The sequence below is a fragment of the Phalacrocorax carbo genome, chromosome 1 (assembly GCF_963921805.1).
Source record: "Phalacrocorax carbo chromosome 1, bPhaCar2.1, whole genome shotgun sequence".
NCBI lineage: Eukaryota > Metazoa > Chordata > Aves > Suliformes > Phalacrocoracidae > Phalacrocorax > Phalacrocorax carbo.
The window spans coordinates 141,243,088-141,265,292 of NC_087513.1; the positions used below are offsets into that span (position 1 = coordinate 141,243,088).

The window sequence follows — 22,205 nt, forward strand, 5'->3', positions numbered from 1 at the left end:
TTTACAGTAATCTTCATAGAACCTTGATGAAATTTGTAGAAACACACCACATTTACATACCATAAATTTTATAAATAAATGTGACTTGTACTACATTTAACTTCTGTGACTTTTGCAGCATTCCACAGAGCAGTGAACCAAGCACCTCACCTCATGGGCACAGTAAAAAAGGAGTGCTTGTGAAGTAGCAATGCACAATATGGGAGAATGTGTCCTGCATTTGCCTTTGGTAATTTAAAGGAAGGAGGCTGGAATGAGAACTCCCTTCACACAATTAATTTAAAAAAATGCTGAGTGACTGCTATAACCAGCATGCTATCCTGAGTATTCAAAATGAGATGTGCTAATACAAATATACATAACTAGTTCTGTGGGGAAAAGACTGAACAAAAAGGTGTCCTAGTGCAATGCCACTCTAGTCTGTCTTCCACCTGAAGAATATATCACCACCTGTCTCTGAAGAGCATCTCCAGCACACTGGTATTTCCATGTTTCCTATTAGATAAAACAGCATTTATCCAACACTTTTTTTCTAAAAAGGTTGCCACGACTTAATTTTGTGAGGGGAGTGGTTTTGCATACATGTGAGATATGCTTTCAGAATGCTTAAGAGAACAAGTTCCTCAGCAAATGTAGGCAAAGCACGGTCTCATTTCCAGATCTCAATCTAGTTTTGGCAGAAGCTAGGCACAAACTTGTTCAGACTGGGCAGAAGTCTAGACACCCTACTAACAGCATTTCCGTGTTTGAACCAGCTAAGTTGATGCACTTCCAAAGTGAGGCATCAACTCAGCAAGACTCTGTAGAATCGTGATTTTGGATATAGGCATCTACCTTATATTCTTGGTGCTTCAGTTCTCGTTTGGAATCAGCCACTATACTCATAATCATTTAAATGCTTTAAAAAAAAAAACATTAAACATAACCATATTAAAATACAGATGTGATAGTTGCTTTATGAATGTGTAGATACATTCACATGATGTGTGATTGCTCATTACACGAATGGTCTTATTTCCATACTATGAAGGAATTACTTCAGACGGGTGGAACAATTTCCCCCGTCCTTTTTCACAGGCAGGGATTTCTTGCATGAAAGGGTGCTCATTTACTTTGTAGAACTTGCCTGATCATGAGCTTCTTTAGCAAAACAAAATAAACAAGAAACACAGACCAGTACTAATTATTTTTACCAGTTATTCTTCCTCCTCAGAGCAGTCCCACTTTTTCAGGCGCTGTACATAATGTGACAAAAGGAGAAGATACAGAGGTATTTACTAGTAATAACCACCATTGAAGGACTTCTCCATTTCCTCCCTATGGGTCTGAACAAGTTCTGTAACAAACTTCTTGTAGTAGTTTTACTATGACGGTGATGTTGAAGATACACTTTAACAAGATTTGTAAGGAAAATTTTGTATTTGCAGGGAAGGAAAAAAGCACACTTTCAGGTAGACAAATGCAAACCTGCTCAGACCACAGGAGAGACTCCTGTCTGCAGTCATGGAGACATTAAAATGACTGATTCCTTCCTCAGAGAACCAGAAGACCAAGAGTTAGGTGCTTAAACCATATTCCATTTGCATAATACATGTATCACAATGTCCCCTTGAAATGACAGAAGATTGATATCTTGTATCATCAATTCATAGGTAGTCAGGTAGAAAGTTTGTAAACATTTCCATTAGTATAAAATTGTTAACCAAAGGTTTTCTGGGGGGGGAAACAAAAAGGAAGGAATGGGAGGTAGGTTAGTAATTCAGCACCTACTGGTGTGGCTGTACCTGAGACAAACTGAAGTCTGGCAAACATACATAAATGAAAGGCAGCATGGAGTAGCCAATTTGACACCTGGGACCCTTCTGGCCCCTCAAAATTCTGAGCTTATAAAGGAATATAAGTACACGGAACACTTCTTGCAGCAGAAATGGAAGAAAAAAACCCTCACCTAAAATCCTGAGTATTGTGAAAGCTATTTAAACTACTGTTCTCTATATTAAAAGTATCTTTCAGTAAGGCATTCACTGTCTGTGGAAAGAATAATCTGTAACAACTGGTACTTTTAAAGGAAAATGAAAATAGAGCTAACCCCTGGTGTAAGGACCTGCAAGGTAAAGGAATGGAAATGTAAGGCATTAAACTCTGCTTTAAACTAAAGGAACCTGGCTGTAGGCATCTACTGCACGTGTAGGGAAGGTGAAAAAGAGGAGAACTATGAATTTTCAAGGGCAAAGAAAAGGCTAAAATTATCTTTAAAGCACCTGTCACAAAATGTTCCCATATTAAGTTAAAATAATGGCAAAAATGAAAGACAGGGCTGCAGACTTTCCTATCAAGTGTGGACAAATTGGGCAAGAAACTAGGTTTCATACATGCTATTGCAACCCTGTGGGCAGCTCTACTTCCACATGAAATTTATGATTTTTTTTTTTTCATATTTTTCATTGAATTGAATTCACATTCACAGAATCAATCAAAAATTTAAAGTTTTGATTCTCAATCTTGTATTTAGAAAGAATGTCTTTTCTTTCCTTGATATATTGTGAATAATAATCAGTATCTGCAAGATAAATTCTAAGTAGGTTATACAGAGGTGGTAAAGCACACTAATAATATGTTGACATTCTAAATATAAACACTGCAATTATCTTGCTACAGCTACAGCTAGTGAATGCTTTGGATGCCAGGCTAGCAAGGTAGGAAGCTAACTTTAATCGTAAGATGAGAGACACTGCATTGAACGGAGCTAATCCTGCGCTTATGAACCTTGCTGAATCACAGACTTTTTGATTGTGTGCTGTCATACAGGCCACCGACTGTTAAAGCATGGCAGGAGGAGGCTGTTTAAACAAAGTTTTAAGTTCCTGAATGCAAGTCATTTAACTACTGATTAAAGTCTGTAGCATAAATAGAAATATCAGCTGAAAGTAATCAATACCTTTTGTAAAGAATTTTATGTCCTTTTAAACATCTAGGCAGTGAGTGAATGATTTCTTAGCTTTTATGAAAAAAAAAAAAAGTTTTCAGGAAGACCTCATATTGATCTTCTTGCCTACACTGAAGTCAAGGTACTCTCTCCTGAAAATTATGATCACAATGAGCTTGTACCTTTTCCTAAAAATCGTCTCAATTTGCAATTATTTGGCTAAAAGACAAAGTTACATTCATATATACACTGAGATTTCCTCAGTGTATGAATGTTCGTTTTTCAAACTGTTATCTTAAACAATATTTTCTGTTATTGTTAAGAGAAGTTTGTTGGCTCACTCATCTTTTGACCAAACAGGAACTAAATTTCTAGCCTGCCAGAACATTTACAATCTGCAATTGAAGCAATCTCTAAAATACTGAATTCAAGGCATAAATCACAGTAACTTCTGTACACAAAGTACAAAACATAATACAAAAAGAAATTAAGCACTAAAGCAAAATAGAAGTGCCAAACTTGCATTCTGAAGAGTACACAAATGAAATTTGAAATTTTGTAGCAAAAGTGACATCATCCTCCACAACTGGTGATTCTTTTCTCAGGCTGACGGGAAGCAGAGATGACCTAGCATTTTCCCAAATTAGTCATAACCTTTCATGTCAACAAGCTAAAAGATAAAAATACATGTTATATCCTCTGAGTAACATGACTATGAACAAGACTGTAAAATCTTTTAAAATTCAGGAAAGATGTGTAAGAATTACAAGTTTATGTACATCATTTATATATTTATACTCATTTTCTGTACACTCACACATAATTATTTCTATTATTGAACCTACTCCAGACAGAAACTAGTAGGCCTTACAGTCCCATGCTTCCACATTTCATAAAAACGAGATGCAAAACACCACCTTTGTGACTCGATTTACACATCAGCTTCACAGATATTACTGGAGCATAGGGCAGGAGCTGTGAACAGTGTAAAACTGGGCCTGAAGAAGGCTTGGAAAAAACTAGGATTTCCCTCCCAATTTTGACACCAACGCTCCTCAAGTGACTCGGCTCGCGCACCGATTTTCCCTGCCTTTCACCATAATCGTCAACAGTTTCTTGGCTGCCGTGGAAGGAGCTATATTCGGTACTCGCCCGCTCCTACGTTAGGTGCCCTCTCGGTTCAGCTCGGGGCACCCGCCAGCCGCCCCCCCCCCCCCCCCCCGTCACCTGAACGCTTTCCAGGCTCGAGCAGGGGACACGGAGGGGCCGCGCCCGGTGCAAGACCCACACTTGCTTGAAAACAGGGAGTAAAATAAGGCGTGAGAAACCCTTGGAGGTGCGGGGCTGAGGGACACGCGCGAGCCCCGGAACAGCCGCGCTGCTCCCAACGCGGGCTCGCGCGCGTGGGGAGCGACCGACTCTTCCCCAGCGTGGAACCCGGAGGGCCAGCAGGCCGCTCTGCGGGGGGCCCGCCACTCGTTCTGAACTTTCCGCGCGGAGCGGGCGGGACCTCTCCCCGTCCCCGGCAGCGGCCAGTGCCCTGCTCCGTGTCGCCTCCCCACCCCCCGCCACCCGGCGCTGCCTCTCAGCGGGTGGGGAAGGACGAGCGAAGGGCACCGGCCTCACCAGGCGCCCCCAGGCCGTGCCCGCGGCGGGGGGCGAGCTCCGCGTGCCCGCCGTGCGGCGGGGCCGCGCCTCCCTCCCCACCCCTCTCCTCTCCTCCGCCCCCTCCCCGCCGCGCCAGCCCTCTGCGGGACCGTGCCGCAGCGGCAGCAAGGCAAACCCCGCCCCGCCTGTGGTGCGGCGCGGCGCGGCGCGGCTCGTCACGGCACAGCACGGCACGGCTCGGCCGGGCTCGCCCTCGCCATTGTCTGCCTGCGCGGCGGTCGGCTGGCCGCGATGCTGAAGGGCTCTGCGCCCCCTCAGAGGCGGCAGCGGGAACGGGCTCCAGCCGCTCCGCCTGCTCAAGACTGAAACTTTGCGTCCTCGCCGCTCCCTCTCCGCCCCCTTCCCCTCAGCCGGCCCGGCTCGCCCTTCTCCATGCGCTGAGCGGCCGCGGGGCGCCCGCTTGGCCCCATGGACGCCTTCAGCGCCGCCAAGGCCAAAATGGGGGCGAAGAGCGGCGGCGAAGCGGCGGCAGCCGCGGCGGTGGGGCTGACCGTGCCTCAGCCCGCCGCGCCGGCACCCAGCCCCGCCGGACCGGGCTCGCCCGCAGCGCCCGAGCCCGCCGCCTACAAGCTGGAGGACCTGGAGACCCTGGCCACCGTGGGTGAGTGCGGGAAGGGGCGAGGCGGCGGGACCGGGGAGGAACAAAGGAGCTGCCCAGGTGCCTGTCTGCGGCCGGGCGCGGCCCCCGGAGGCACCCCAGCAGCCACATACCCCCTTCCCTTCCCGGGCGCCCTCGTTTTGTGGGCGCTCCCCCTCTCCTCCTCCTCCCTCTTTCTCCCGCCGCGCCCCGGAGCCACGGCCGCTGGGCGTTGTGGGCCCGTTCTGAGGCAGCGGTGTTGGACCGTCGGCCGTTAAACGGCCGGCAGGTGCCGTTGGGGGCGACCCCCATCGCCCCGACACACACGCCAGCGCTGCCGCTGCCATCGTCTGCGGCTGCGAGACCGTGGTTTTGATCCCCCGCTTGTGAGACGGGGACAGTCGGTGCAAGACCTTTTGGCGTGAAACCTGGTTTACCAGGTTTAACTTCATTTACCTGTATCATGATAAAAAATTCATCATTTAAATGTGGTTGTTGGGCCAGCGAAGAGATCTGACAGGTTAACTGAATATAGCAAAATACATTGCAAAACTCCGACGCGCAGTTGCCCTGAATATTGATGGAAAGATGCTTTGCGTGCGTAGAATTTTGGTAGGAGGCAAGGTCACGTCTCCCATCTACTACGCTTGCTAAAAACTGCCTGTAACCAGCAGCATTGCAGAGTCAACACATGTGTTTTGTAAATTGGCATTTCAGACATCAGTGATGACTTTCCTTGTGTTCATCCCCACTTGTATTTGTCTGTGCATTGTGTTTGGACATACGTATGTGTAGTTGTATACGTTTTTGCACCTGGTTTGAAGGATTGTCTGTTCAACCATATGGAAGTTTTATTTTTTCTTTAGAGGACTCTGAAATAATTTTGGATAGATTTATTCTAGTAAGTGATGTAAATACCAATCTCCCCTAAGCGTTCTTCAGCAGAAAAAGTGTGATTTAAACCCTTTCTTAATGAAGTGTACGTTTTTAATAGGTATTTTTAAAAATTGAGTTGGAGAGGCCTAAGAATGTTGTGATCGGTGAAGACCATGTTATCTCTGTAGTGCATTGTTTTTATTTTATATCAATTTTCCAATTTGAAAAGTGAACTGGTATCGTATTGACAAATTAATTGAGATTATTAAGAGACTGCTTGAGAGGTTCGTGATGCTTTTTTTACACCAGAAGTGGTTGATCTTGTTTGTTACATCATGACTAGTGGCTGTGGATACAATTGTCATCACAGAGGATTATAACTTGAAGTGAAGCATAGGCTGCAGAAATCCAGCAATTTTTAAAGAAGGCATAATAGTCATGGAAGTGTTCCTGAGGCCAATGAAGAAATGTAGACATAATCCTAGTGTCAATTCTAAACAGCATATCTCTCTAGAGTGTTCTTTAATGTGCACCTTAGAGGTTAAGGAAGAGGAAAGTCATGATTCCACAAGGAATAACGAGAGACTTAAAAAAAGAGAGATTGCTTGATGTGAAGACACAGAGAAGGGAATAAAATGTAAAAGGAGCAGATAGCTGCCTATCAGGGTACTGACAGAATACTTGAAGAACAGTCTCCCTTCTCTGTCTTCTCCAGCTTGAGTTTTTTTTTTTTTTTCTTTTCTCAAATTGTCCTGTCTGAGAAGATGACTCTTCTTTTCACCTCTTAATGAACCATGGCATTGGTTGTTCAGTAGGGAGAAGGAAGACAAAACACAAAACTTGAAGGGTATAAAAATGCGCCACAGATAAATACAGAAGGCCTTACCTTATCAAAGAAGCTGAGCTGGCTTACTAGAAGTTGGTTTTAAAATAAGTTTATGACATGCCTTTGCACCTCAATAGAAAGCTGTAAGGAGGGAAGGGATCTAGCTCCTGACCGGGAAGTAATACAGCAGCCCCAAAGTGATACTGAAACTGAAAACATTTATACCTGCCTCCAAGTGTCAGAGTTTATAAGAAATGCAGTGCCCTGCTAATGTGTCTGCAGTGCATCTGAGACCTGGGCCAGTAACTGCCTGAGGTTGGGCTGCTCCCTACGCACCTACTAACATGGTACGTTGCATTCCCAGGTTAAATGGGCTGCAAGTTAAATCAGTGCAGAGTACTGCAGAATACTCTGTAGATGTGTGGTTTAGCTTGAAAAGCTCTTTTTTTTTGCTTGGTTTAAACCTTTTTAAAGTTACTTCAGTACAGTTTACGTTTATATCAAATGTACTGAAAGAATATATCTACAATTTCTTTTTAGCAGTAGTTTAAGTCAATATTACCCTATCCTCTGTTTCGATCCCCCTTCACAAATAGATGAGATTAATGTATTGTCATCAATTTTACTACATCAATTTAGAGTTGTCTGCAGTTTGATTGCTGTGATAAGAATAGCCATTTCCTTTCTGCTAATGTTCTCGAAAACTATGTGCTTTATCTGAGGTATTTGGAGATGTTTGTGGAGGGGAAGGGAATACCCAGAAATTACCAGACAGGAAATTCTGTTATCTTCCGTGCTAGAATCATTGTTGCTTATAGATACAGCCAGGCTTAGAAACAGTATGGCCTTGGAAACTATCAATTTAAGAAAGTGGCAGAATAGGGAGGTGAGCTCCATGCTCTTACAGCTGTTTATGAGTAGTATTTAAGGTAACAAAATGACGGTGTCTGAGATTGTGGTCATCCCTGACTTTAGGCATCTTCTCCTGGAGGATGGAATAAAGTTCATGTAAAAATAATAATAATTAAAAAATCAGAAGCAGTACCTGCTTTGTATGTAATAGCTACTGTTTTAAATATCCTTCATAGTCTAAGAGAATTAAGATACCTCTGTTAACCTGACCACCATAATGCAGGCTGGATTGGATGTGCTCTTTGTGATTGACATTGGACACTGTGCTTGGTGTAGCAAAGATCTCACTGAGGGAAGGAAAGGCAAAATCACATAACGATTGGGAGGACATTTACCTCCCCCAGATATCCCAGGACTCAACCTCTGTTTTACTGTGTGTGGGCCTTTTGGTAAAAGGCATTGGAAGCGGAGACTAAAGTACAGGTATGGTTTGGGGGAAGTGCCCTAATATTTAGGTGATAAAGCGAAGTTATGGGTTTGGGGAGGGAAAAGGAGTGGGGTGTGTACTGGTTTCTGGCACTAAGAGAGGTTGAACAGGAAGAATATTTCTTTGAGGGTACTTCCTGAGAGGTTGAAGATGTGGCTTTGAACCTTTGAGGTGTATGGGTTTTTTAACTAGTTCTCTTATATGAAAGGCGAGTGCTCTTGCTCTGGAGCTGTTGAAGGCGCCTGGTTGTCCACTGCTGTTCTGGAATTAATTTTCCTTTCAAAGGAGGTCGAAATATGAATGTTTGCTCAGCACTCTCAGAAACTGCTGTTGAGACCAGGCCGAAATATCCTGTGAATCGCAATTTGAGACCAGGCTGAAATATCCTGTGAATCGCAATTGAATTTACATACTCAGCTGTGCCAAGACTGAGGTGGTTCTGTGTTGCACAGAAGTAAAAATTTATATGCCATGACCACCATGTTCACTGAAACTTAACTGCTGAAAGTTCACGGCCTGCCCATGCTCATCTGAACCCATTTCAAACTTTTTGTAGATCTGGTTGGTGGAAGAGAGAGGGTCTCTGAACACTAGAGGCATAGTTTCTGAATCATCCTTGGTTTTGATGAGCATTTAACAAGAGCAACCTTTCTATTCCAGCAGCCAGAGCGGCTGTGTTGGACAGTTTACGGATACCCTGAAATGGAGATATTAAATTTTTAATTATGCCTTAATGAAGAAGTTATTCAGGTAAACTAGCATAATAAGTACAGGAAAACCAGAATGTATTTCTTCACTTTTGAGTAGGTGAACTTGGGAGACCAAATGTTATGTTCCTAAATGAAATGTGTGATAATAGGGAAGGGGGAAGGAAGAGAACTCTAGGAGGGGGAAGAGGACACACTTATTCTTGCCCTCTGTCCTGTGAGATCTGTTTCTTGCCCATTTTTCAAAGCCCAATGAATTCCATAGCAGGCTTTATAAATGTAAATTGGGTTTTATAAATCTATTCAATTGATTGAAATATTTTAATAATAGTATTTTCATATGAAAACATTCTTTTAAACAACTGTTCCCATGAAGTGCTTTACACTAAACAAATGCAGAAATAAAAAGTTGGGCAAACCAGTATTTTAATTTTTATGAGCATGGGAAAATTTTAAAGAGTACATGGGAAAAGTGAGGTGCAACATATTTTTAAATGCTTAATTTCACTGTGTTCACACACAAAATATGGTAGCCAAATATATTTCAAATTACATTATATCAGCAGGACAGTAGGTACAGAACTGTAGTCTAATGCTGTAAGGAGGAATCTGCTTCTGTATAGGGCACTACAGTACTATTTTCCCTGTGTATAGTCTAAGTAAAAAATTCTGCACTAGAATAGCCAAGTTCTACTTTACTAGCAAAGAACACTGGTGGCTTGGTGGTATAGGGTGTTGGTTTTTTAAATTATTTTTTATTTTATTTTATTTTATTTTTTTCTTCTGAAGGGACTCAAATTAGTTTTGTTTCTTACCAAGTGTTATTTTTGGTTTCACTACTGAGGTCCTCACCTATTTAGAATATTATATTTTAAGGGATGTGTGAGCATTTTTTCCTGTTTTGTTACCTTTTCTTGATCCCAAAATGATAAATAATGATCCATGATTTTACTTGGCAACATCCTTAAATACCACAAGTTTTGAAAGAAAACACGGTCTGAATGTTGTGACTGTAACGGTGACCTGAATTCACTCTCACATTTGTACATCTTTAAGACTTTAGTCATAAAGCTAAATGACTTGGATTTTGTTTTCATTCTCTGTCTGTGGAATGTCTTTCTTGCTTCATTTTTCCCTCCCACAAGATCATACTTGTCCCAGAATAAGTCCTTAATATTGTTACAGCTGATGTTCTAGAGAGAAAATGACCAGGTGTGACTCAGCTTTCTTCTCTTGCTTTTCCTGTTATCCACTGCTAAGGTGAACTTCAGTAGCATAATGTTCGTTGCAGCAACAGGTCCTTTCCCATAAGGTCTTTGTACTCATTAGACTGGAAAAATGGATTGAAACAAATGTTTTATCTGTCAGAAAAGTGAGAGTATATGGAATAAGGCTGAACATTTGAAAACTGAAAGTTCACATTTCTGCTTTTCTATCTTCAGTGTTTAAAAATCAGCATTGAGGTAAAAGGCTAGTGTCACCTGTTTCTTTTACCTTAATTTTAGGTGTCTGACTGATTGCAGGAAGAAACTCAGTATTCTTTCTGTGATGTTGTGAACATGATGGTATGTTATAGAATAGGCCTTGACACTGAAATACACTTCTTAAAGATAAATAATTTGTTAAGTCTTGTAAATAGCCCAGAGATGCCCAATATACAAATATTAGAAGAAAGAAAAGGGTGGCAGAGTGTATGTACAATTTCTGTTATGGGAGGCATTAGACGTGTATACAGCAATGAAGAGTGAATTTTTGTGAAGTAAAAGACAGGAACTTTGTGTTTACCTTGCAAGGGCTTGTCTGGGCATAAGCTGTTCTTAACCAAATTAGGTTAAACAACACAATTCACTTACTGTTGGTACTTATCAGTGTAAAATATCTTCACCATTAGCTTGCACTACTCAGGAGTAGTTTAACATGATGTCTTTACTTGGGGAAGCATCCTCCCATTTCTATACAGTTTTAGAGGGTTTTTTAGCAGCTTCAAAGGTATTGGTAAGTACTGTGTGTTAGTGTGCACCTGCAATATTCAGACGATGGGGAACAGCAATTCTCAGAATTAGACTTTATTTCTGTTTTCCCACAGGAAGACTATCTTTCAAATAAAAAACTACATTTGTTCATTCTTGTTTGCGTGGTTTTTTTTAAAGGGGGAGGAGGTATATGATACAACATTCCTTTAACCACTGTTTGCACTTTGCATTAGAGCAGTGGTTCAATCTTTATTTGAAATATGTATTGCTTTATTATTGTTCTTTTTTAATACTGAAGTGGATCAGAGATTTTCCCCTAGTACAGCTTCTTTACCATAGAGACTGTACATTTAGAGTGCTAAAGAAATTCACCCGGGAGACAGGTGAGAAAATTGTTAACTACTTTCACAAAACACATTATATTTGGAAAGTGAGTGGAATGCCACAGAATGAGAACGCATTGAAAAACCACTTATGTCAGTCTCATTATTGTATTTCTGTGGATAATTGTAGTCTTGCTTTGTTAATTTTGGTAAAATAAAATGTTCAAATTTTTGCTCTTCATGTTATGTTTAACATTTTATCTTGGGTAAATGATATATTTCAAGGGTATTGAAATAATTTCAGTTGTGATGGTAAGATTGTAAGTTGGCAAATTAAAGACCTCTTTCTTGAGGGGTTTTGGGGATGGTGTTTGAAAAGATGCCACCTCTGAAACAGTGAGTGATTTTTTTTTTTTTTGTTTTCTTCTAAAGGTTTAAAGGGACAGGAAGTAAAATAGATACAGTGTTTCTGTGAGCAGTTTTGCCCTGAACCCACTGATAATTAAAAAAAAAAAAACACAAAAGCAAGACAAACACACGCACACACACACACACACACACACACACCCCCCAAAAAAAATATTCTGAGAATAATACAGATTTATCATTTTGGAAAGTTTATTTGAACTTGAAGAAAACATCTTGTTCAACTCTGAAGAGCATTCTGAAAATATTAAAATAGCAATCTCGGTATGAGTATTAACTTAAGCTTTTATTTTTACACAGTTTAAGGGCCGCAGTCTTAATGAACTCTGAATTTCATGGTTTTTAGAATTCAGTTTAAGCAACTTAACTGTTCTATGTAAATACCTAAGCTCTTTCACTGAAGGGCCAAAAGGTGACTGGAGCAGGGAAAACAGTGTTGAAATTCTAAGTCATAGCGTACTAGAAGTATTCAGAATGTGCTCTTCCGGACATATCTACGTTGTAGAGTATGCAATTACAGTTCTCCTTTTTAGACATACCTAAACTAGATTTCATCTGTCTTCATTTCAGTGCAACTGCTAGCTATATTGCTGAAGTGCTTGTGCTTTTGTGCTTGTAAAATAAGCTTGCCTGAGTTGCTGTGTAATGCTCATACTGAAGGATTTGTATTAATATCTATACCTATTTTAAGGCAGTTTGAGGATGTTTGTGTTACAGAGTTGCCCTTCAAAAGTGTGGACACTCAAATTTTCTTTTGGTGAATCCTGACAGCTGCCCTATCCAGTCTTAAACGGTGGTGATCTGTGGTATTTGTTCATGAAAACTTTCCATTTGGCTACCCTCTTTCTTCAGTCCCATCCCAGCTTGGAGCAGTTGATAGCTGGTCTATTAATTGACTGACAATAAGTTAAACGCGTTGTCATTTTTCTCCAGGGATTCAGTTGGTCTGCTTCGATGTGCTTCATCTCAGACAAATTGCTTGTGTGTGCGCGTTTTATTTTTTTCTTTATAACTGAAACACATCAAAATTAATGAAGGAAGCATCGTTTCCATGTGACTAAACTACATGGAACAACATATTTCTGTATAATACCAGTGGTGATGGTTAAGGCTCTGTCTGGTTGGGTTGATCTCTGGTCAGTGGAACCACTCCTGAAGTCTTGCTTTGACCCTCAATTTTCTTAGTCTGCTGAGGGAACAGGGAAGTCCAGCTCAATTTGACCTACATTCGAGTTAAGTAAATCTGAACTGCACCCCTCGGGCAATTTGAATACTTTGTGAAGTATCTGGGTTTCTAATCTTGTGACTATTTGTTGGGAGTGTTTATTTAATACCAAAGTAAAAGTAGATTACTTATATGGTTTTATTTAGTTTGCAGTGTATTTTCTAGCTCTTATGCCAACAGGTTATGGTGTCTAAATAAGACTAATTTTTATATACAATCTTCTTTGCTCTTGAATATCACCTACAGCTTTGTCTATTGGATTATAAATTTTATATGTGCATTATATAAACTCATAAGTTCTATAATTCTACAGCTTGATGTAGGAAGATTGAGAATATGCAAAAGATTTGTGCTCATTTTCTGTCTGCATATATAGGACTTCTTAATTGGCTGTCTATTGCATTTAGTAGATCTTTGTTTCTACAAACCATTCATACCATATCTACAGCATTTAGCAATTCTTTTTTATTTTAAATTGGATAATTTTTACTTCCTTAAAGGATTGATTCTGAGCTAATTTTTCTTGAAAGGTCATGTATCTGGTATTTGTTAATTTGATTATACCATGCAATTTGTAAGAATTCAGGTGTAATGATTTCTATTTTGTATTTATTGGAGTACCTGAGAAAGGCAACTCAAGGCAGAAGAGCTATATAATATAAACTATTACTAGCGGTTGTAGCCTGTGACTTAGACATGCATTTGTTTTTGTTGTGTACTAAAGCTATCAATGCAATACATTATTTTGCCTGGAAAATGTGGCTATATAATCTCTGGCATTGTGTAACAGGAGAGGAAACTGCATAGAGCTGCCAAGGTTTGTGATTTTTTTTTTTTTTTAAACATGATTCTTACAAAGGAGATAATGGCTTGTTACCAAAATCATATAAAGTGACCAATTAAGTTACACACTATGCAGTATATTTTATGAGGTTTGGTATGGCGCTTCATTAAAATGTAGCTTACACAGCATTCTTGGCATTTGCTTAAGTGTTGTTGTGTTTATATTGGGGAATATGGGGACTCTGAGCAATCTGAAATATTTACAGTAGTGACACTGCCATTATTGTTGAAGGTGCAGGGAGCTCTCTGGATTAAAGCAAAATGTCTGGTTTGTATTGCTTTTTATGCCTCTCAGGTATTGCTCCAGTCAGTAGATTAAATGCTCTAAAATTGTTTACGTAGATGTTAAGAGAGCTATCCCTCCACAGTCTCTTCAAAAAACAGGCTAAACTGGGTTTAAGATTTTTGCTTTGCAGATCTACTAATTAGGATGCACTGTAATAGCTATATGGATGGTGAACATAAAAAAATAAAAGGCTGAGAGCTGACTGTGTTTATGTGAAACTTCTGGATGCTATCATAGCAGACTCCTCTAGCCACCTGCCCTAAAACTGATGACAGACTTCTAACCTCAGACCTCTTCCCCCCAGCTTGGTTTTGGCTTCTTACAGCTCCTTGGGTGCAGGAGATAGTAGCCTGTACAGTTTTAATTTGCATAGCCTGCCAAAAATAACTTCAGAGTATGCATGGTGAAATTTTAGTTTGTTTTCAGGAAGATTAGTAGGTAACTCCTAGTCTGTCCCTGGAGAACGAATAATGAGGACAGCTGCTGGTCAGTCTATTTCTAAACTGGGATTCTTGTCCCCTGTTTCATCAAAATGTTTCAGATTGCATGTTGGTATGCTGAATTTGTGTTCTGAGGCCACTAAACTCTCCCTGACTTTCGTGACTTTCAAAGGCTTGTGAAGACTTCTGCAGCATGTCTTTATTTAACCCACACAGTTGTCACACTCAGAAGGGGTGGATATACAAGTTATACTGAATCAACATTGTTCTTTGTCTTTTTTTAGCAACCAACATAATTCAGTCCAGTTAAAATAAATTCACATTAGTGGCCATATATGTAGAAACTACTCATTCATTGATTCCTTGGATCTGTTCACGGAAAATTTTCCTTGATTAAAGTTAGTTTTGTTCCTTTTTTTTCTACTAGAAAAGGCATCTGGGAAGAAGCTGTGAGAAAGACAGTGTATCCTACAAGTCAGAACCATTAGAAGGAAAACAAAGTAATTGAGAAGAGATTTGGAAAGAATCTGAAAAAAGATCTAACACTAAAGTTAATGCAAAATATCTTAAAAGACATGGAAATATATTTCTTCTGGGGAAAAAGAAAGGTGGTTTTTAAAGTTAATTTTCTGGATTTCAGTTGTATACATTTCATCCTCATGAGTTGAAAAGTAGAAACAAATAAGTGCTTGTCCATTTGTGATGCTGTAAAGCCTGTGAAAGCTATCCCTTTCCAGTATTTAATAAAATAAACTATGTCCTATGTTCTGAATGTCATGAGTGAAGACGGTTTCTAGAATGATCTCAACTCTTTTAACCTGCAACACATCACTAAATCATAGAATGTCCTGAGTTGGAAGGGACCCACAGGGATCATCAACTCCAACTCCTGTCCCTGCACAGGACAACCCTGAAATTCACACCATATCTCTGAGGGCGTTGTCCAAGTGCTGCTTGAATATCATCACACTTGGTGCCATGACTGCCTCCCTGGGGAGCCTGTTCCAGTGCTCCACCACCTTCTGGGTGAAGAACCTTTTCCTAATATCTAACCTAAACCTCTCCTGGCACATCTTCTTGCCATTTTCTCAGGTCCTATCAGTGGTCACCAGCGAGAAGAGATCAGTGCCTGCCCTTGTGAGGAAGCTGCGGACTGTGAGGAGGTCTTCCTTCAGTCTCCTCTTTTCCAGGTTGAACAAACCAAGTGACTTTAGCTGCTCCTCTTGGCTGCCAGGGCACTTGCTGTTGACCAGAACCCCCAGGTCCCTCTCTGTGGGGCTGCTCTCCAGCCTCTCATTCCCCAGGCTGTATGTACATCCAGGGTTGCCGTGCCCAAGGTGTAAAACCCGGCACTTCGCCTTGTTAAACTTCATATGGTTGGTGATCGCCCAGCTCTCCAGTCTTTCCAGATCACCCTGCAGGGCCTCTCTGCCCTCAAGAGTGTCAACAGCTCCTCCCAATTTTGTGTCATCAGCAAACTTAATTCATATTCCTACCAGTCCTGCATCCAAGACATTTATGAAGACATTAAAGAGCAGTGGCCCTAAGATGGATCCATGCAGAACCCCACTAGTGACTGGCTGCCAGCCTGATGTAACCCCATTTACTATGACCCTTTGAACCCAACCCATCAGCCAATTGCTCACCCATTGCATTATGTGTTTATCCAGCTGTGTGCTGGGCATTTTGTCCGAGAGGATACTGTGAGAAACAGTATCAAAAGTTTGACTGAAATCCAAAAGGATTGCATTGATTGTCTTCCCTTGGTCAGCTACATGGATAACCTTGTCATAGAAGGAAATAAAATTTGTTGGGCAGGACTTTCCCCTCATGAACCCGTGCTGGCTGGGACCAATGACTGTGTTGTCTTTCAGGTGTTTTTCAATAACTGCCAGAACAATCTTCTCCAAAATTTTACCAGGCACAGAAGTGAGACTGATGGGCCTGTAGTTACTGGGGTCATCCCTGTTGCCCTTCTTGAAGACTGGGATAACGTTTGCCAGGTTCCAGTCACCTGGGACCCCTCCAGATTCCCATGAGCATTGAAAAATCATTGAGAGAGGTCTCGCTGTGACATCAGCCAGCTCTTCAAGTGCCCTTGGATGAATCCCATCAGACCCTATTGATTTATAGGGAGGCAGATGGAAGAGCAAGTCCCACACAAGGTTGGGGTTGATTGGGAGTTTATCATTCCCACAGTCATGGTGCTCAAGCCCAGGGCTCTGGGGGTCCCTGAGCCCACCATCGGTGTTGAAGACTGAGGTGAAGAAAGCATTAATGGTCTCTGCCTTGTCTGTGTCCGTTTGTGAGGTGACCATCCTCACTGATGGAACCCGGCACAAATTTTTTTTTTTTAAAATTATTGTTTTGAAATAATTGTTTCCTCCCCACCACAGCTCCTTGTGCTCTGTGCTTGCTGTTGCAGGTTTTCTCTTACTTTGATTACTTACTGTAATAAGTAATATAGTACATCATACTTACTGTATTCGGTTGTTCACTGTGGTTTGCCTTTTTCACAGACACTTATACGTAAGTGTATACGCTTCACATACTTCACATACACATGCTTGACTTATTGTAAGCTAAAAGATTTGTTTTGGTAGTGGTAGAGATTATTTTTTGCTGCCTTTCGTTTTAGGCCTAAATTTTCAATTCTCCTGCTGTACTGTCGGTTGTGGGTTAGGCAGAGTATAGCCTTGTTGGCTTGATTTGGGATAATTCTGGGAAAACAATGCTCTGGAAATCTGTGATAGGACAATTTGAGTGGGTCACATGCATTTTGTGAAATAACCGTTTGACATCTGAAATCTAAAGGATATTTTGGAATTATGCCTTCCCCCCCAAATAAAAAAAAAAAAAAAGTAATATGATTTAATTTTGTGACAGGAAGTTGAGCATAAGATGTGGCCAGGGTGTAATTCCATAAATATTCAACCTGACTGACATCAGAGGCAGACTGAGAAATAGAATCTCAAAATCCTGTTTAGCAAGGATTTGTAATGTTCTTTTAACATAAATATGTATGAATTCTACTATACTGCAGGTGATGTTACTTACCAATGTCTTTATCTGTTGAGAGGAGCTTGCAATGCCTGCTAACAGTAAATAGAGAAGCAACATTGTGAAGTGGGAAACGTAGAAGATGACTGTCTTTGTGGCTAATTAGCCAGTCCCTCGGCAATCTTTATTTTTTTCCTGACAGGTCTGCAGGTAAACCCATCTAACTTAAAACTGAAGCAGGATTTGCTGCAGTTATTGATTTTATAGCTTAGAGTATGCCTGTTTCACATTGCTTTTAAGAGTTTCCCAGGAGTGTACCTTGGTGATAAAAGCCTGCAATATAAATAATTTTGTCTTTGAGTCTTTATCTTCAGTGTTTAATTGCAAGTGAAAAGCTTTGACACCATGTGTTTGGAGACAAAGTTTCACACCTCCATATTAATTCTAAATATTCTTTTTGAATTTTACTGACTTTTTGGCATGGTTGCTATTTGTATTTTAGTAAGGAGGATTTTTAGTGAAATGGGGACTACCAGGGTGGGTGAATACTCAGAGAAGGCTGGCAGGCAGTAACGGAGATGAATGCATAGGAGAGGCTATACCTTTGGTTCAGAATGTTGGAATTCCTACTTAAAAATGATGTTGGAAAAAGAGAATAGGAGAAGGGGAATTAACAATGTTTTAAGATACTCTTCCATCTGTTTAGGTAGGTTGGTGTTTCCTCAAGACTCTTTCATTTCAGAGCAGAACAAGTAGAATGGAATGAAAGTCTGACTAGGGGCATGGTTGGGTATTCTAAATGATTGTATGTGAAGGAACATTTGTTACTAGTGTTTGATTTGGTAGGTATATCTGAACTTATTGCTAGTTAATACTGAGAGTGCAGTGTCAGCAACTTTATGTGGAAATAAGTGAGCTATGGATTCACTGATATCCTGAAGCTGGGCACTCTTGCATGGAATATTGCCAGTTTAACTCCTATAATAAAATACATTGATAAACCTCTCTCTAATCTTCACGTGCTTTGGCATTTAAAATATTTGTAAGAGGAAAAAGTTTCCTGCTGGCTGTTGGATGTAACAGCTAGGGAGAGATTCAGAACTCCAGATACTCCCAGACTAGATGTGATTTCTAGCCTAATTGGCTTTCATTTTTCATAGAGATTTTAGGAGCTGCACTGTTTGAGAACAAACACAACTTTGTTGCTTGGCCTTTCTTGATTTTCTGAAATATGATTCTTGAAATAAAATTAAACAATGATTGTAGTAATAGGAAAAAACCCAAAACCAAGCAACCTAGAGAGGGAGAACAGAGAGATGGAAAAAATCCGTACTGTTTGATCACTTTGCTTTGGACATCCTTCCATAGCATAGTTGGCTTAGTTTTCTAAGCAAGACAAATCTTCTTTTGTGTGTGTGCATGCGTGTGAAATATTGAATGATTTACCATGAAGTACAGTCATCCCTAGAGAGTTTTGCATGTCATGCACAGAGTTCATTTTAAAGACTGAGGAACTCACTAAACTTGACCTGACTAAACAGGAGAGTACAGTGAAAACAGGTGCTTAGGGACTCTTTAAACATTGATGGTACTTAACTTGTGTACTGGCAAATGCTATTAAGGATAACATTTAATTTTTATGTCAAGAAGTAAGATATTTGTATTACTTATTGGCACAGCTTTCTTCTGGTCCTTCCTGAGGAGGTATATTTTGGATAGTGCAATGCTAGTTTCCTCTTCCATCAGTGATATAGGAGGACTTCTTATATATGAAATAATAATTTCATCAGTCTGTGTCATGTCTTCTGAGACTGTTACTTGCTCCTAGGAAATGTGCAAGTATCTGAAACAAACTGAGGTTCACTTCATAGAACAGTAAATACCTACTGTGCCTAATAATTTTTCTTTTTTGTCATATTTCATTTCTCGTCAGGGCAGAAGTATGCCTTTTATATTTGCTGCTGAAAACTTAACATGCTTCAGCTTCTGTAAAAAGTGTTAATGGAAGATATATTAATAACTGTCAGATACCAGTAACATTCAATTACAACTGATTTATTTGGGTTATATATGAACTGATGACCTAGCCCAGATAGACTGGTTTTGTGTTCATTTCTGAACCTTATATCTGCCCTGCCTTCTACTCTTAGCACATTTGTGCTTGTGCAGTATTTCTTTAAGAGTAAGTCCTGAATTATAAATGATATTGAAATGCTTATTCTTTGAAATGAATAATTTAAAACGCGTTTCTGTTGAAAGGTGTGCTATGTCAACTATAATAGTGAATGAACTTCTTAGCAAGCAATGGTGTTACAATTTTGGAGAAACAGTCTACAAGAGCATGTCAAGTACTCTTGGCATGTGAACTACAGTTCATGAACTCAATTAGCTGTAATTTAATCTATCCTATCAAGGTGGTGTTGGATTTGCTATTCATTGCTCTCTGTACTGCAGACTGTGATCCTGTTTTTAAATATATCAGATTAGGTTCAGATAATTAATTCTGAGATTATATGGGGCAAGAGAATGGGAGAGAGTAGAAGTAAGAAGCAACTATGGCAGGAAACAAGAAAATAGATTAACTTGAGGGTTAACTGGTACTAAATTATCAGTTAAACCTGAGGATTAACCTGATACTAAATGGGGGGTGGGGGTGTATATATATTATATACCCATATATCTATGTATATAGGTATGTGTTGCTGAGAAATTTGATGTACGATGAAGACATACATAGGATAAGAGAGTGAAATAACTGAAATCTGAAAGAAAATGTTGATTCTTATGAAAAAAGAGAACTTGTTTTTATTTTAAAGATTTGAGTATTAATGACTAGCTGCTTTCAGTGACTGGAAAGTGAGAACATACAAAAGGCTCTGTATGGCTGACTAGCTCATAACCGTAACTGATACAGTGAGTTGGAAATTTTGTTTCTATTAGTAAGGTCTATCTAGTAGCCTTCACTATTATTACTACTATATAATACACTTGATACTCTTCATGGCCATACAGAGCATTATGATTTAAGATTTGGGAAACAACTCCTCAGGGCCTGTGGAATAGAGCAATTGGTAAATTTTTAATGCTGAAAATTGGTTTCCATGCAGTATTCTAAATACACTATATGTAAAAGTTAAACTCTTGTGTTTGGAATAGAGGTTTGTGAGAAGGGGTGTTGCTAGGTAACACTAATCATGGACTGATCGGTTTTAGATCTTAAGGTTCTGATCTCCTGATGCTTTTGATTGTCACAGGTAATGGAGAGGGGTTTTATTATTTTTCTTTTCTTTTCTTTTTAAAGCTCTGTTTTCCATTTGAGACATTCTTTAGATTAGCTACTCCACTCTAGGATAGAGAGCTGTTCATGTGTATTGAGTCAGTGTATTGTCCAAACAGTTGTCCTGAAATGTTGTTTTTAACATCTCAGTTGACTTTTCTTGTGTACATATCTTAAGTGATTTGCTACTGTACTACTTTGACCTTAGTTAACATCGGGTTAGTGGGTGAATCCAATGAATTGTTAAACTGAGATTCTGCAATTTGAGGTGAGTCTTGAACGCTGGATCATTAGTAAGGATGAGATTTTATCAGCCCAAACTCAATAGCTGTAAAGAGTTATATGGGCTTTTCTTCGGGATGCATTTAAAACCTCAATTAAATTCATTTGACGGTGTTTGAAGTGCTTTCAGATTTTATGGCAAGTTCTCAGGTTTTATAGAGATTTGTGTAGGGTACGAGCTCATGTATGTTTTCTTTCTGGATTTATAAGGATTTGTGTCTATGGTATTGTTCAAATCCTGCAACATAGGGAGGGATGAGGTGACTTTTTCAATTTTATTTTTTTTTAAATTTTAATGGAGACAGTCCTTCAATTGACAGATATTTAAGAAAGTCCTACTCATAAACAATTTAGGAATTGTAAATTTGAACAAAACTGGCATCAGAAATGTCACTTGAGATCTGTATTTTGAAAGATTATATACCATTTTAAAAAGCATATAGTGTGCCATTAATGGGACTTAGTAGTGTTCTGCAATACAGGTTTTGGTTTTCTTAGATTCAAGCCTTCTCGTACCACACACACTGTTTTATACTGGATAGTTGGTCATTCTATAAAACCAACTACCAAATAGTATAAAATTGCTCTGAAATCACATACCCTCATTTTCTTCTCCAGTGTTTATATTAGCTTGGAAATTTAGGAGTGAATATTGCACCTTGGTAAGTGTAAATTGAGGTAAGCTAAATTGTCCTCACTTGTCCAAATAAGGCATCCTTTCAGGAATCTTAAAAGCCTTGACCTATGTGTGACTGAAGTATATGTACTGTAGGATATTTTATTTCCCTATGTCATTGGTGTTTCATTTTGAATGTTATCCCTGTCTTTGCTCTTTATGTGACTGTGTGAAAAATTCTCACTTTCATATTGTGACTTCTGAATAATTTAAAATCGGATAAATTCTTTATTATACATATATATTTACTCTTTAAATATTTTTGTTCAGGAACAGCTAATAATCATTGCAAATTAGATTTATTTCCATAACCTTGTATGTCAAGCTTGCTTCTGCATGGGGAATAATTTATTGTTCAGGGAGTTCACCTATATAATTTCCTGTTCATGATGTACTGCATCTTCCCACCTGTGTTTTCAGGTGTATGAAATTAGCAAACTGTATTTAATGCAATGCGAATGATGTTAAAATAAATTTTGTACCTTAGGTGATTTTATGCTTTTTTTTTTTACAAAAAAAAAAAAAAAAAAGGAAA

The 22,205-nt window shown here is 39.7% G+C and overlaps 1 protein-coding gene across 1 annotated transcript in view; it reads left to right on the forward strand.

Annotated features, from left to right (window-relative positions):
• The first annotated feature begins 4,698 nt into the window (after positions 1-4,698).
• The window catches only part of PRKX (protein kinase cAMP-dependent X-linked catalytic subunit), a 63,172-nt gene continuing 45,665 nt past the window's right edge, over positions 4,699-22,205 (forward strand). The window contains exon 1 of the mRNA XM_064437438.1: positions 4,699-5,195. Within this exon, the coding sequence (XP_064293508.1) occupies positions 5,003-5,195 (193 nt within the window). The 5' untranslated portion in view covers positions 4,699-5,002. The remainder of the gene's footprint in view (positions 5,196-22,205) is intronic.